The 15,988-nt window shown below is 37.5% G+C and overlaps 1 protein-coding gene, 1 long non-coding RNA gene and 3 other non-coding genes across 5 annotated transcripts; 3 read left to right on the forward strand and 2 right to left on the reverse strand.

Annotated features, from left to right (window-relative positions):
- Positions 1 to 205: 205 nt before the first annotated feature.
- On the forward strand, positions 206 to 7,789 carry vac14 (vac14 homolog (S. cerevisiae)). Its single transcript, XM_055192013.2, has 19 exons — positions 206 to 1,080; positions 1,595 to 1,745; positions 1,858 to 2,025; positions 2,254 to 2,316; positions 2,435 to 2,542; positions 2,629 to 2,738; positions 2,848 to 2,969; positions 3,045 to 3,182; positions 3,270 to 3,413; positions 4,128 to 4,191; positions 4,520 to 4,664; positions 4,742 to 4,807; positions 4,887 to 5,028; positions 5,186 to 5,318; positions 6,123 to 6,297; positions 6,394 to 6,512; positions 6,605 to 6,684; positions 6,759 to 6,909; positions 7,092 to 7,789. Exons 1-19 carry the CDS (start codon positions 977 to 979, stop codon positions 7,252 to 7,254), a joined length of 2,346 nt encoding a protein of 781 aa, XP_055047988.2. The 5' UTR covers positions 206 to 976; the 3' UTR covers positions 7,255 to 7,789.
- On the reverse strand, positions 2,403 to 9,074 carry LOC129433418 (uncharacterized). The gene is made up of 3 exons (XR_008640392.2): positions 8,948 to 9,074; positions 7,109 to 7,310; positions 2,403 to 3,389 (listed from the first exon to the last, which is right to left on the reverse strand). It is a non-coding gene; the product is annotated as an uncharacterized lncRNA (long non-coding RNA).
- Positions 3,506 to 3,576, reverse strand: trnag-gcc (transfer RNA glycine (anticodon GCC)). The gene has a single exon. It is a non-coding gene; the product is annotated as a tRNA-Gly (tRNA).
- trnag-gcc (transfer RNA glycine (anticodon GCC)) lies at positions 3,927 to 3,997 on the forward strand. The gene has a single exon. It is a non-coding gene; the product is annotated as a tRNA-Gly (tRNA).
- On the forward strand, positions 8,075 to 8,146 carry trnad-guc (transfer RNA aspartic acid (anticodon GUC)). The gene has a single exon. It is a non-coding gene; the product is annotated as a tRNA-Asp (tRNA).
- Positions 9,075 to 15,988: the final 6,914 nt, after the last annotated feature.

Raw genomic sequence — 15,988 nt, forward strand, 5'->3', positions numbered from 1 at the left:
TACTTCAGTGGGGACTGGGAGAGGCTAAATTAATTTGATTAGTGACACCTGCTGACAGAAAACAAGACTTTACAACCAAGCAACATTTCTGGGAGTGAAATAATTCAAGTACTAATTATATTAGATTTTTTTCCACAGATGTAATTTCACTAATTATATTTCATCTTTCTTGTGTAGTTATTCGGTGAATTTGAATGAATGAGACGCTGCGCAGACTGATTAGCCTATAGCAGCAAAGTATCGCGAGAGTACATTAATGGTTTCGCATCTCGCGATACGTAGATGTCATCGGTCAATCAGTCTGCGCATGGCCTTATGAAGTCCAACACACCACCTTTTCTTCTTTTTTTTCTTTTTTTTTTGAAAAACATGTGACTCGTATGACGCGATCAAAACAAATCCATTGATCGGCGCTCGATTTCTCAGGCATACACTGATGTTTGTAGGAAGTCATGTGAGCCGGGGACATATGGCGGCTTCAGCCCATTACTTGCATTAAAAACACTGCGATGTGATAGTGTCATCATTCTGGAGGAAACATCGCGACTAACTTCGCTATCATCCGATCTAATCTCGATTTACTGGATCGTTTACTTTAAATTGTTTATTCACAGAAAGATGTTGAACTAAGGAGTGTTTATTTTACACTGCATCTCATCTCTGACATCGCTGTCTTAAGTTTAATATCGCAAAAAGCAGGTCCAGTTATTTTATAAGTGGTGCATATAATGAAAGTCCGGCGTTTATGTTGATGTCGAAACAGATTTAGCATCACCGTCTTGTCTGTTATAAAACAAAGGAGTGAATGATGATACATAGCTCGCGGATGAAACATTGATACATTTATTCCGTCGATACATTTGTAATTGTTATATTATAATACAACTGTTCCTCTTCATTGGAAAATTCACTTAGCTGCTTTTAAAGGTGAACAGTAGTTATTTACAATACTGATCTATGCGTGATAGTTAGAAAAATGAATACAGAAAAGGATTTTTCTCCCTTGACTCCAAACATTGTGCGAGCCCTCAACGACAAGCTGTACGAGAAGAGGAAGGTGGCAGCGCTTGAAATCGAAAAGTAAGTCATTATCCATTACTATATATGGGACAAATATCAATAATAATGTGTTTTTAAACCACACAAATATAATATTGAGAGTTGCATTCAGTTGCTGTCACACTAATCCCATCCCACATAAAAAATACTGTATGCTTTAGTAGTAAAATTCCTTGATGTTATATTGTTTATGAACCTTACACTAGTAAATAATAAAGTATACCAAAGTATTTTTTTATTTGGGATGTTATGCCACTGACAGGCATTTGCATGCAATTGATAATTTAGCACTTTTAATAAGTTATTAGGGATGGGGTATGGTATGTGTTACTTTACTGTAAAGGATGGCAGATCATCTGACAGGCCATGTGATCTCTTTATTCAATTTATGATCAACAGTCCACAGTCCAGTGATCTCCAAACAGCACTTAATTCTATTACATACATATAAGTGCATTAATTAAATATGAAATATTATACTTTTATACTCATTTACTTGTATAGTTTTAAAATTTCTTTCTCGCTGTTTTAACAGGCTTGTACGGGAATTTGTAGCCCAGAACAACTCTGCTCAGATCCGACATGTCATTCAGATTTTGGCCGCAGAGTTTGCGCTTTCCCAGCACCCTCACAGCAGGAAAGGGGGTCTTATTGGTTTGGCCGCATGCTCTATTGCCTTGGGAAAAGTATGGGAACGTTAGATTCGATATGTGCAGATTTTAAGGTCCTTGATTCAATGGTGCTCTCTGTGAGAGGTATCTTGTTTGTTTATCTTATCTTTCATGTTGTGTTTTTCAGGATTCTGGATTGTACCTAAAGGAACTCATTGATCCGGTTCTTACGTGTTTTAATGACTCTGACAGCCGTCTCCGGTATTACGCCTGTGAGGCACTTTACAATATAGTGAAGGTTGCAAGGGGGGCGGTGCTGCCCCACTTTAATGTGCTGTTTGATGGACTTAGCAAGGTAAACATGATTCTTCATGTGTAGATCCATGTATGTTACTTACTTATCGAAAAGCGTTTGGTTATGTAATGAAAGAGACCATTAAAACCTTTCTGTATGTGAGTGTATTGATATTTTTTACGTCAGCTCTTCTCCATCACAATTCATTTATTTTGTATGCTATAAAATTCCTTTATAAATGCTCTTCAGTTAAATATTTCTAAACCTTACACATACTGCTCTCTACAGCTTGCTGCCGATCCAGACCCGAATGTAAAGAGTGGGTCAGAGCTCCTGGATCGGCTTCTTAAGGTGACTATAAAATGTTGCATACGTGCCAGGCTAAGCAATTCTTATAGGTACATGACATGATGATTAAAAAAAGTTTATGCGTCTAGTTAGCATTTGCTTGTCTTTCTTTTATTTTCAGGACATTGTAACAGAAAGCAACAAATTTGACCTAGTGGCTTTTGTCCCACTGTTGCGTGAAAGGATTTACTCGAACAACCAATATGCCCGCCAATTCATTATCTCATGGGTAAATTGAGCACCTAACACGTCCTGGCATAATCGCAGTCATCTTTAAGAACACATTCAACTTAATGTGATGTTTGTTTGATTCAGATTCATGTGTTGGAGTCGGTTCCCGATATCAACCTTTTGGACTATTTGCCAGAAATTCTAGACGGACTCTTTCAGATCCTTGGAGACAGCAGCAAAGAGATCCGGCGAATGTATGTCTCATATTTCCAATCATCTCTGCATCTTCCCCCTTTTCTGTGTTAATTCCTTTTTTCATATTTCTTCTTGTTTAATACACTATTAACAAAGGCTGTTTATTAGGTGCGAGGTGGTTTTGGGGGAATTCCTGAAAGAAATTAAGAAGAATCCATCCAGTGTCAAGTTTGCAGAAATGGCCAACATCTTAGTTATTCACTGTCAAGTGTCTGATGAATCAAAATCCAGTAAGTCAAATGTTATCATGTTTATGCTAATTGGAACCTTTACCAATATTTGTTTTTAATTCTGACTTTTTCCAGCTAATGATCTCATTCAGTTGACGGCTATGACATGGATGAGAGAATTTATTCAGCTTGCAGGAAGAGTAGTTTTGCCTTATTCCTCTGGAATACTGACAGCCGTGTTGCCCTGCCTTTCCTATGATGATCGGAAAAAGAGTACGATTCATGTTATATACCTGATATTTACACAATGAGGCTAAAATGGTATATATGTTAAATATGATATTTTCCTTTATATGCCAGGTACAAAAGAGGTCGCCAGTGCATGTAATCATAGCTTGATGAAGCTTGTGACGCCTGAGGATGATGAAGATGATGAAGAATCACAGACCAAATCTTCCCCTCCTAGTGATGATGCGTCATCTAAAAAAGAGGGGGATCTAAATGGTAAGTTTAATTGTTTATTCATTTTATAAAATACAGTTTTATGCTTTGTGGTGGTGGGTATATAAGCTTGTGAGAAGAATAAAAACCTTGGATGCATTGGCCGGGAATCGAACCCGGGCCTCCCGCGTGGCAGGCGAGAATTCTACCACTGAACCACCAATGCTTTCCTGTCATGTGCATGTCGCCCCCTGGCTTTCAATGAAGAAAGAAAGAAAGAAAGAAAGAAAGTGAGTGGGACATAAATGTGTTTTTATTTTGGAAGACAGGGGGCGACGATTAGCTTTCAGGAAAAGCAAACAGAATCTGATAGAAATCTCCCTTCTGGTGACGTCAGATGGTAAGTGCAGTAGTGCACCATATGATTGGTCTCATCTTGGAAGCCAGGGGGCGAAGGTTAGCTTTCAGGAAAAGCAAACAGAATCTGATAAAAATCTAGTGACGTCAGATGGTAAGTGCACCATATGACGGGGTTTCATGTTGGAAGCCAGGGGGCGACGAGAGGTTTTCAGGAAAGCATTGGTGGTTCAGTGGTAGAATTCTCGCCTGCCACGCGGGAGGCCCGGGTTCGATTCCCGGCCAATGCATCCATGTTTTTCTTTATGCACAACTACTCAATTAATTTTCAATGTGTAATACATTTATTTAGTTTGCTTACATTAAAATGCACTAAATAAAATATATTTAATTGACATATGCTAATTACTGTCTATTTAGATTCTCTGAATGAGTCTCAAGAGTCTGGGGGCTTCAGCAACATCTCTTTCTTCACACCAGCAAGGTATGCATTGACAATTACATATTTGTTTTGTGATTTAACACATTAAAGACGCAGATAATAATTAAAACAAATTAAAGGCGTGGTGTGTGATTTTTGAAAACCACACTTGTAGCCAATCATTGCCTGGGTTGCGTATGTGTGGGGCGGGTCTATCAAAAGAAGGTCCAGATTTTATTGGGGTAGGGGCGTGTTTGTTTAGGTGATTTTTTAACATTGGCTTTCAGAGGTCATGCACCCCGCCTTTAACTGAATGTAAAACATTTAGAGTAAATATAACGGACATTTTGTCAGTATCTCTGATCAGATGCATTTACCATACATTTTGAAGTTCTGACAGGTCTGCAGTAACTCTGGATCTGGATGGCATAGTTCAGGTACTAGACAGACATTTGCACGATTCGTCCACTGGCATGATGACTCGCATTGCTGTGTTGAAGTGGCTTTACCATCTTTACATCAAGACCCCTCGCAAGGTAACACGGATATATTACTTCAATAAACACACCTCAACGGTTCATGTGATGCTTATTTGAACGTATCTCCCCAACAGATGTTCAAGCACACGGATAGTTTGTTCCCCATGTTACTAAAGACTCTCTCAGATGAGTCGGATGAAGTAAGTAGTTGGCATTTAAATGTGATCTCCGTGCTAATAAAACAGGCCAAAAAATATAAAAATCCATCAACTCTCACAGGTGATATTAAAAGACTTGGAGGTTTTAGCCGAGATTGCATCATCGCCAGCAGGACAGACGGACACCTCTGGATCATGTGACACCTCGGATACCAAATCAGAGCTCCATATTCCAGGAGGGGTCAGAGATAAGGTGGTGGTCGGTGAGTATAATTTCTATTTTTTACATAAAAATTATAAAGAACATTCTGTATAAATATAATCTCGATATCTTTAATATTAACTTTGATGCTCCTAATCTCATAAATAGAGACTGGATTTTCAAGCAGGATCAAATCTAAAAAACACTTTATTTGACAGGTGCCAAGATGGCAGACTTATCTCCGTCGACCCCCAGCATGAATTCATACTTCTACAAGTTCATGATTAATTTGCTCAAACGCTTCAGTATAGAAAGGAAACTTCTAGAAATGAGGGGGGTCTTCATTATCAGGTAAACCGCCCAATGAAATTCCCAGGAAAATTGTACAGGGTTCCCACACCTTGGCTAACTTCAAATTCAAGGACCTTTCAGGTCCAATACCCTCAAATTCAAGGACTAAATGTGGGGACACATTTCAAGTGAGAGCGGGGTTACATCGTGTTACCTTTTAAGATACATTGTTTCAGTTCTCTTTTGAGGGAACTCACGCTGCGTCACTGTGGTGACACTTTGTGGATGCGTCCAGTGGTAAGTGCGTTTGAATGTGTATATAAAATTCAACCAATAGTGAGGCTTAACGACAGAGACAGGGTCACGCAGGAGCCAGAAAGTATATCGCTATCTAATATTGCCAAAGACGGCGTTACAGGAACGTAGGAAGTATGGCAAGGGAGACGCAGCGTCTCGTTCCCTTCTCAGGGAACAACAGTTACATACGTAACCGGAGACGTTTTCATGTGTCAAACAAAACTATGCAAAAAAAACATTTTGGTGTGAATCAACATTGGCATACAGAAGATATAAGCATTTAAAGTGAACAGTTTAGCACGTGTGCTTAAAAAGTCTAGTATTTTTATGATATTATCCTACACTACATTTTGGATTGGATTCTTTTCCAGGAAACTTCTTGCCTAAAATGGATTCAAGCCCTTTCAATGACCTGTATCTATGTATGTATATTTTCAAAAACTTCCCAGGGCCTTCCCAAATTCACAAATTTTCAAGGACCTGTGGGAACCCTGTTTGTAATCCCTGTAATTTTGAGCATACAACTCATTTACTAAACAAGCGCTGATAAGATTCGTCTCTTATCAGGCAGCTATGTCTCCTCCTCCATGCGGAAAACATATTTCACTCCATGGCGGACATCTTGCTAAAGGAGGAAGACCTGAAGTTCGCCTCCACCATGGTGCAGACGCTTAACACTATTCTGCTTACCTCTGCTGAACTTTTTCAGCTTAGAAACCAGCTCAAAGACCTGCGCACACAGGTAACACAACGTTTTAAGGTTGCTTGCCAGATGAGACCTAGTCAAAAAGTGTATCTAAACTGTAGTCATCACCATTGTTTTCTTTGAACCCTTTAGGAAAGCTGTGCGCTCTTTTGTTGCCTGTATCGCTCTTGGTGTCACAATCCGGTGGCCACGGTGTCTCTCTGCTTTCTCACGCAGAATTATCACCATGCTTATGACCTCATCCAAAAATTGTATCCTTTATTGCATGGTCTGCAAATGTATATGGACTCTATTTGCTAAATTTCCTAATTTCACAGTAAATCCCTTGACCTGAACTGATAAGCGGAGATCTTGAGGTGACTGTGGATTTTCTCATGGAGGTGGATAAACTTGTGCAGTTAATTGAAAGCCCCATCTTCACCTGTAAGTCGTGATCATTAAACCGAAGTAAAACATTTTTGATATTGAGTATCACACTTACACTCGTGCCTTTACAGATCTCCGTCTTCAATTACTTGACGTAGAGCACAACCCCTATCTGATCAAAGCTCTGTATGGCCTGCTAATGCTGCTTCCTCAGAGTCAGGCATTTCAGCTACTGTCACATCGGCTCAGCTGCGTGCCAAACCCTGAACTTATGAGGACCGTGTAAGTACCAGCATCCCACTGAACAAACTAGACAATCTTATAATCTGTTTACAGTACAGTACAGTAAATATCTCCATAGTTCTTACCATTACCAAACCTAAAATCTAGAAGGGTGCGTCCACATACATTGTATTGTATTGTATCCAGACGTACTGCTTTATAGTGTCACTTTTATTTTACAGAGAAGATATAAAGGTACCTGTTAAAGAGAAACGACCAGCTCAGCCTCATATAGACTACAGTGATCTGCTCCAACACTTTGACCGAGTACAAAGCAAACACTTGGAAGCGAGACATCAGAGGACGGGCCGATCTGAGCACCCGGACAGGAAGCTGATGCTGTAAGGCTTGCAGGCACGAGAGGGTTACGTTGGCTTTGTTTTTTGGCATCTTAACAGGACCTGTAGTGGGCATACATAAAATTGTTGAATATATTCAAACTAGTATAGGCATGAGAGACTTTATTGTGTCTTATTTTTGATACATAAAGTGCTTTATGTTCATGCACTCACGAACACAATTACAAATTGTGTATCGGGTGTTATATCATTCCTAGTTGACTGATTTAATTTAATCCAGTCTGGATTATTTGTACAGAACATCTTGCATGTACCCCTAGATGTTCAGAAGGAGCATCTAACTCTGCATATATAACATGTACCATGTCAATTGGATGAATTTGTCTTTTTGTATTGCAGTATACTCATTTATTTCATTGATTTTCAGCATTCATGTGTGTGCTTCTGTTTTTAGCAATTTATCAGAATTTGATTTTCTACATCATCCCAAATGTACCCTTGGCCTTACTGTGTATGCAAACCTTAGTATTTCTCTGTAGTGTTAAGACAAAGTTATAATAAAGTGGACCATGTATAATGTATTTCCCTCTGATATCTTTTTTTTTTTAATGAGAAGTCAAGAGGACCAAAATATTTTCTTAAACACTCCAGCAGATGGCGCAAGTGTTTTACTTTCGTTAAGAATAAGAGCTCAACATTAAACCGTGGGGAAACTCGCAGTATGAATTTAAAGTAAACAAATTAAGCAATTTTCAATGGACAGACGAATATTATAACATCTAAAACCTGAACTTTAAGGCCAAAAATAGAAGTTGCGGGTAAATATCGTGCGATATTTTACGGTGTCACGATAAATCAACCCCCACTCCTCGTTAGTATAGTGGTAAGTATCCCCGCCTGTCACGCGGGAGACCGGGGTTCGATTCCCCGACGGGGAGAGACATTTTTTTTTCACTTGTTCTAAACACAAATAATTTGAGTTTACATGTAGATGTGTTATTTTAATGCACCAGTTTTGTACTTGATATAAATAGAATTAGTTTTTATACTTCTTAAATAAACATCTTACTATTTTTTGCTATTTTTACACACCATTTATTTCAATATACTAAAAATCTATTTAAGTATTATTGAAATGGAGGGATTTGTTGTAATGTTAAATTTCAGGGGTGTGAAACACAGTAGGCAGTCTGCCAGAAGTGAATGAGATCTTAATATTGAACAAGAGCACTCAATGGGTTTGTTTTATGTTTGATTAAATGAAGACTGTTTGAGTATACATATATGTGTGTGTGGTTTCTGAAATGAATTAAAGAATAAACTTAGTGAGATAAATATACAAATGTTCCATAATAAACATTAAAACTAAATAACACACAATAATTTAAATTTAACAAAAACATATTACTAAAGCATGGGTGCTTATGCTCGAATGCCCACTAGAGGGCGACATAATCCGTGAATACAGCATGAAGTCATCTTAACAACAACATGTCTGGACATATGCTAAAGATATAATTACGACGTTGATTAAGTTTCATCTTATAACGCGCACCCATCATAATAAATACTAAATTGCAATAATAGCATAATATACAATATATATTTCTGAATATCTTACAACAAAGACATCACAGGAATATCCGTGAATACACGGAATCAAGTAGGTAGAACAAACTAATAATAACTAATGATAATCATCTATAAAAGTGTATATATATAAAACGATTACCACTTACTGCATATGTACGCACACTGTAACCCAGTACAACTTTAATTCGATGTCTTGCAACACTTTGACTAAATACAGATGCTGAACTCTCAATCTTCTCACGTGCACTGTGAGTCACTCTACCCGATTTGCAACTCCTCCTCCCGTGGCGACATCACATCCTGAACACTGATTGATTAGAATTATTTACGACTCCAAGGCTTTTGTACACAATTAGTGATATTTAGTATTTTTTTTTTAAGTGCACTAAAGTAAGCTACTATTAGAACAACCCTTTTAATTAGTATATTTGTAGTGTATAATTTTTGCACTTTTATTTAGCACAAAATAACCATGTAGCCTACTACAAATGTACTTTTGATACATTATTTTATATATATTTTTTTACCTATTTAAGTATATTTTTGGTACATTCAAGTATTACATTATTTTTAGATGGGAAATTATTTTTACCACAGAAATTTACCTGGGAAACTACTTTTACTTAAATCGTTTATATATGTAACTTATATTTAGGCTACTCTAAAATCACAAGTCTAGAATAGAGAAATGAGAAAATGAAGGGAAATTTAGCTTAACTATCTCTGCTGGACGTAGGTTAAATTAATGTTGAAAGGTTTTGTTTTCAACTGTGTAGAAAATAAGAAAATGCTTTGAAAATAAATACATAAATACATAAATAACACACTTCCACTGATCTATATGTGCATAGACGCACTCGCGTTGCTGCGGTGATGCGTCTGGACGAAAATTAACTTCCGGTCTGCGCTTGTTTAACGTTATGTTCTGGCTAGCGATTAAACGGACCTCTGAAACAAATACCTTGTGGAAAATAAAAATGTTTCGTTTTCCAAAAAAGGAGGAAACAGTGAGCATGAATCAACACTGTGCTGAGAGATTTGGCAGTCAGGTAAGAATTTAATAGCCAACATCGTACATTAATTTTACACAGTAGCCTAATGTTTGCTAAGTGTAACTTATAGTTAATACGCGTTAGCTATGAATTGAACTAAGGTAATTTACTGGTTATTTATTTAACTTTTTATGAAACATAATCTACTCTAAACTTCACACAGTTGTTTACATTTACGCATTTGGCATTAAGCGATTTACAGCGCATTCAAAGCGTAGCCTACCTTTTTTACCAATAGGCACGTGTGTTCGCTAGGATCGAACCAATGCTATCTGGGTCAAAACTAAAACAACTAGCTTTTCAAATGAATGAATGCTTGCACTAGCTGCATGATATTGTGAACGACGAACTGGCCTGTTTGTCTGAAGTGGACATGAAGATCCAGCCCATCTGCTTTTGAAACTGTTCCTCACATCTCGTTCCTTTGATCAGTGATTCTTTTGAGCACCCCCCCCTTCCACACAAAAAATCAAACCTTACCATTAAACATGACACTTGTTCTCGCAGATCTGTCAGGAACACTGTAAGACTGAAAGATCCACACAATTGAAATAAAAAAACAATATTTCTTTACAGAGCTATCATAAATTTATCCTTTACCGTCTATATGACACCTAACTGAGATCAAACAGTATTTCATGTAAAACACAAGGCTTCTATCCTCTATAAAGGTTTCCACTGGAATTCATGATGTTTTCAAGTCTAAAATTATAAAAAGAGCTAAATGCATGCTCCCCCCTTCCAAAAAAAAAAAAAAAAACATTTGACATTTATTTACAATCAAAATGACTTGATGAATGCACATGAACACATATTATGCTGTATTAAAACTTTAAATCTCATATAAAGAAAATATATAAGAACTTGGACATGATTTGTAGACCACATAAACACCTCAAGGGCATGCAGGCCATAGTGCTTTCTTCGGGCTTTCAGGGGTCATTAAATTGTCCAAATGCTGTAACTATGTGGCATAAAACAAGGTCAGCTTTTCTACGAGCTTCACTATATTCTACTGAGGTGTTGAATGGTAAAAGTAAGAAGAAATCTGTACTTCACTTTAAAAGATAAGAATGTGACATATATTTAATATTTGTTTAATTTGCTCAGATATTTTGACTCAAATCAATTTTTGCTCAGTCTAGACAGCATTGTAAAAAGTGCTGCACTAGTGAGGTGAACAGTGTAAATTATTTTAATAAATTATTCATAAGTCCCACACATTGAAAATGTTACACATGCTGCTATGTTTTTGACTCTGTAAAGTCTAATTGGCTTACCAGGGGTTCCACTCGAACCTTATTCTCTCTAAAACATTGTATGAAATGAATAATAGATAACAGGCCAGAGATGATCTTTGATACGCCGCGTGCAACTGTTCTTTGTCTGTCCCTTTGCTCGGTTCAGATTGCCTCAGAGGGTTGTTGTTCAAGCTGTGCAGAAAACTTTTGATATTCATCATTTCCCATTCCACAGTCTGGCCTCATGTTGTCAGAGACATGTTGTTGAGTTTTTGCAACCCTCTGCACAGATTGCATTTAATTGAATCTGCTTGTTTAAAGACTGCGCTACAAAGGATAAATGGCGAATTTAAAATATCTACCAGCCTTTCTTAACTCTTTCCCCGCCATTGAAGAATTATCTTGTCAATTAAGAGAAAACATTTGCATAAAAACATGTTCCTGATGATTTTTATGTTAATCTGCAATACCGTGATTATCCAATTTATGAAAAAACTTAACCCAAAACGTTATTTACTAATTTTAAACTCTGTGTATGTTTCGTGTAAAATTCCTTCACAAAAATGCACTTATTTCAGCTTTTTTTTAGCAAAAAACATGTTACAGCAGCAAAGCTGCAGCCACGTTACAGCAGCAAAGTCCTTAATTATTACACCAGTTTGAGAGTATAGTTCCTAGCATATCTGCCTAGAAGAGTCAAGTTTTAAATAGGAAAAAAATCAAAACTCTTTGGTTATTTTTAGGGATCGACCGATATGGATTTTTCAGTGCCGATGCCGATACTGATTTTTGTTTCATCAGCCTTAGCCAATGACTGATACAGGCTGCCGATTTTCTTGAGCCGATATTTGGAGCCGATACTGCTTTTGCTCACTCAATTTACGTCATAAAAACAACACAATGTTGATGCCAAATGTTACAATTCTCAATAAAAAAAGTAACATTGAACTTAAAAAAAACTATATTTAACAAATAGTAAAAAGTTGAATTAGGAAATATAACTAGTTTTAACAAACATGCCTTAAAACATTACTTGTGCCTATTTTGAGGTAAAACACAGGGCATTGATGTATTTTAAGATATGTTAAAAAGAGACATTATTAGTTTGGACAGTTCTTACATTTATTTTAGTCTAGGTCTAATCCCTGTCCGGGAAACCACCACATAGAGATGAGAAATTAAAACCCGCTTTGTCCATCTATGATCAGCTGTTAGGCCGAGCTTTTGATGTTGTCATGGAAAGGTTGGTTGTTTTTCGTCACATGACCTGCAATCGCTTGCGGCTTCCGGCACTCTGTAAATAATGGCGGAAAAAAACGGCGAACACAGCAGCCACGTATCGGCCGATGCCGATACACATAACACTCGCAAAAATTGGCCCGACATTTCGACCGGCCGATATATCGGTCTATCACTAGTTATTTTTTATCGCGATGCTAATGGTCTTATCAGATTCAATGGATTGTGCTAAGCTATGCTTAAAGTGCTAGAAAGTGATAGAAACTGACTTGTATTTTATTCGTTTATTAGTTAAATAGTATCTTAATAGTAAGAGTGAAAAATTCCAAAATGTTCATGTTACCTATTTAAACATTATGAATCTGTTCCTTAAAGCTCACGTAACACACGCTGTTTCTGCATGTCTGATGTTAATCTGGAGTACCTATAAGGTAGTATTACATCCTTCATATCTCAGAAGAGTCTTTAGTTTAATCAGATTTATAAAAGAAAGATTAGCTTTACCGAATCTTTCCGATAACGTGCGAAAAAGTGAAGAAGGAGGAGTTATACCGTGGGAGGAGCGAGTATGAGTCATGCAACACTATACAACAATTATAACTTATGATTCACTACATGTTTGTGTCATTTATATAATATGCACGCGCCTATTTCCAACATAAGACAGAAGTCTACTTACCACATGCAACTCATGACCCGGTTGGGAAAATCCAGCGCATCAAACACACACCCAAAACTCGGCTGCTACCCCGGATAATAAACTATATCCATTGTTTTCATAAGGCTGGATTTCTTCTCCTTACATCAAAAAACACACTTCTTCTTTCGTGCCATTGTTGAGTTTTGAAATTAAACAAAGCTGTCGCGTGATGTGATGTTTGCAAGTTCTAGCGTCTCCCGCTGATTGACAGGTCGGTGGGGTTTTCCGGGGGAAGTGCCCATATAAAGAAGTGATACGTATAGAAACCCCTGAAACGTCAGCTGGACCTGTAATCGAAAAAAACTTTCCGATACTTTTACAAACCCTGCCGAAGTGCATTCGGCACAGAAATACTCTGTAACACGCCCAAATGCTTTTTTGACACTTTGCCTACGTTTAGCATGAGGAAACAACTCCATAACTGTGTTAATAAGTCAGAATGCTTGAAATACCATTGAACCCCCCCCCCCCCCTTTTTTTAGCTTAGTGTGTCCCTCACACAAGCTCATAAGTTCTTGAGGTGAAATTGTTCAGCTATAAAATGAGTGCAGGAAGTCATGACCCACTTCCTCTTTGGCCCATAAAGAATCTGATGATAGGAGACATCTCAGAGGTAGGCCACTGTTCTCTGTCCAAGCTTTCAATGATTTATAGTCGATGGTCTCCAGCTTTGTGTGAATGTGATTCGGTCTAAATTGGTTTCCGGGATGCTCTCTCTGTAAGTCTCTCACATATATATGTGTGTGTCTCAGTCTGAAGGTCCTCTGGGTGCTTTGCTGAAAGATGACGAATGACCCGGTGGCCAGATCCCAATTTCCTTGCTATACTCTGAGGCAAGTGGTTTGCTTTTTGGAGTTATGCAATGTCTGTTGAAGTTCACTACAATACTATCTATATAGAATAATAATAATTATTATATATATATTTAAACTTGTTAAGGAACCTGCTGGGCCGTAGCATACCAGCACCCAAAACATGCTGGATGTTGATCTTTTTAACGGGTATTGAAATAACCATGACAGCAGTCATTTCATTCCCAAATGAAAAGTGTCCAGGATTAAAGACTTATATCATCTACTCACCCCCTTTACAGTAGATATATCGTTCCAAACATGACTTTCTTTTGTGGGGCTCATCGTGATTAAACAGAACTTTTGACTCGCTCCCTAACAGTCCTGGCATAATACAGTCAGTAATCTCAGACCTTGCAGCAGTATCTTAAATCATGTCCCAAGTAAATAACAAAAAAAATGAATATTTTTCTCGCCAGAAGTGGCACAGGATTTTTTACCCCGCTCAGAAATACTAATCATAGTGACTCATGATGAAGTGTGTTGTCTGGACCAGCAGTTTCATAAATCAGTTCAAATGATCAATAAATAATTATTTGCATTATAGATGCGGGTAAATACATTCGCTGCAAATGGATCTATTGGTTCTTGACACTCCCTACATGATCATGTCAGAGACGTCTCTTTCCGATGTTTGCCATGTTCCCCTCGCAGTGGTGGGCACTCTGTTATTTTCAACAAACACATTGTCATTTGTTTGGCTTGCAATCTCAAGTTCGGTTCCTGCCTTTCAGTGGAGACAAATGATTGTGTTCTTTCTTCTGACAAGCAGTCAATACCTCATTTCGTTACATTTACAGGAGCTCCTCTAGGATTTGCAAGCTCTGCAGTGTTTTGCCTTAAATCTTATGCATTAATTCCATATAGTCATCATTTATAAAGGCTGAGGGCTTTTTGAAATATAAAATATCTTGGCACAAAATTAGCATGACCAGACAAAGATTAGATGTAGACCCTTGAAGCGCTCTTGCATGTTGCATGTTTAAAGGATTAGTCCATTTTCTTAATAGAAAAATCCAGATAATTTACTCACCACCACGTCATCCAAAATGTTGATGTCTTTCTTTGTTCAGTTGAGAAGAAATTATGTTTTTTGAGGAAAACATTGCAGGTATTTTCTAATTTTAATGGACTTTAATAGAGCCCAACATCCAATACCCAACTCAACACTTAACAGTTTTTTTCAACGGAGTTTCAAAGGACTACAAACAATCCCAAACGACGCACAAGGGTCTTATCTAGCGCAACGATTGTCATTTTTGACAAGAAAAATAAAAAATATGTACTTTTAAACCACAACTTTTCGTCTGGGTCCGGTCCAGCACGACCTAACGTAAATGCGTAGTGACGTAGGGAGGTCACTTGTTGCATATATAAAACGCACATTTGCGGACCATTTTAAACAATAAGCTGCCACAAAGACATTAATTAGTATCAGTTGACATACAACAATGTAGGAACGGTCCCCTTTCAAGACGCTTGTAAACACTGGGGCGGAGTTTCGCGTTCGTCCTCTGTGACCTCTTGACGTCATGACGTATTGCGTGGGATCAGCTGGCGCATCACAACCGGATCTACATGACGAGAAGTTGTGCTTTAAAAGTGTATATTTGTTATTTTTATTGTCAAAAATGACAATCGTTTTGCTAGATAAGACCCTTATGCCTCGTTTGGGATTGTTTGTGGTCCTTTGATCCTCCGTTGGGGGAGGCTGTTGAGTGTTGAGTTGAGTGTTGAATGTTGGGCTCTATTGAATTCCATTGGAATGAGAAAAATCCTGGAATGTTAATTTCAAACATGGTTTCTTCTCGACTGAACGGGGAGAGACATCAGCATTTTGGATGACATGGTGGTGAGAAAATTATCTGGATTTTTCTTTTAAGAAAATGGACTAATCCTTTAATGAAGTTAGACAACATTCTTGTATCGTTTATCCCCATATGTCATCATGTAGATTTATAATGCACTTTACTTTAAAGTTAACTTTGATTTTTTAATGAAATATTTGTATATATTTTTTTAATTACTTATCTTGCACTTCATTATTATTATCATTTTTTTTCATTTTGTATTGGTGCATCCCTAATATATAAACAATAAAAAG

The sequence above is a fragment of the Misgurnus anguillicaudatus genome, chromosome 6 (assembly GCF_027580225.2).
Source record: "Misgurnus anguillicaudatus chromosome 6, ASM2758022v2, whole genome shotgun sequence".
Taxonomy (NCBI): domain Eukaryota; kingdom Metazoa; phylum Chordata; class Actinopteri; order Cypriniformes; family Cobitidae; genus Misgurnus; species Misgurnus anguillicaudatus.

Bases quoted from the DNA above. Each gene is read 5' to 3' on its own strand.
- vac14 (XM_055192013.2), top strand. From the start codon at position 977: ATGAATACAGAAAAGGATTTTTCTCCCTTGACTCCAAACATTGTGCGA. The intron at 2,970-3,044 runs GTAAGTCAAATG...GACTTTTTCCAG, and splicing joins GTCTGATGAATCAAAATCCA to CTAATGATCTCATTCAGTTG. The intron at 6,513-6,604 runs GTATCCTTTATT...TGAACTGATAAG, and splicing joins TATGACCTCATCCAAAAATT to CGGAGATCTTGAGGTGACTG.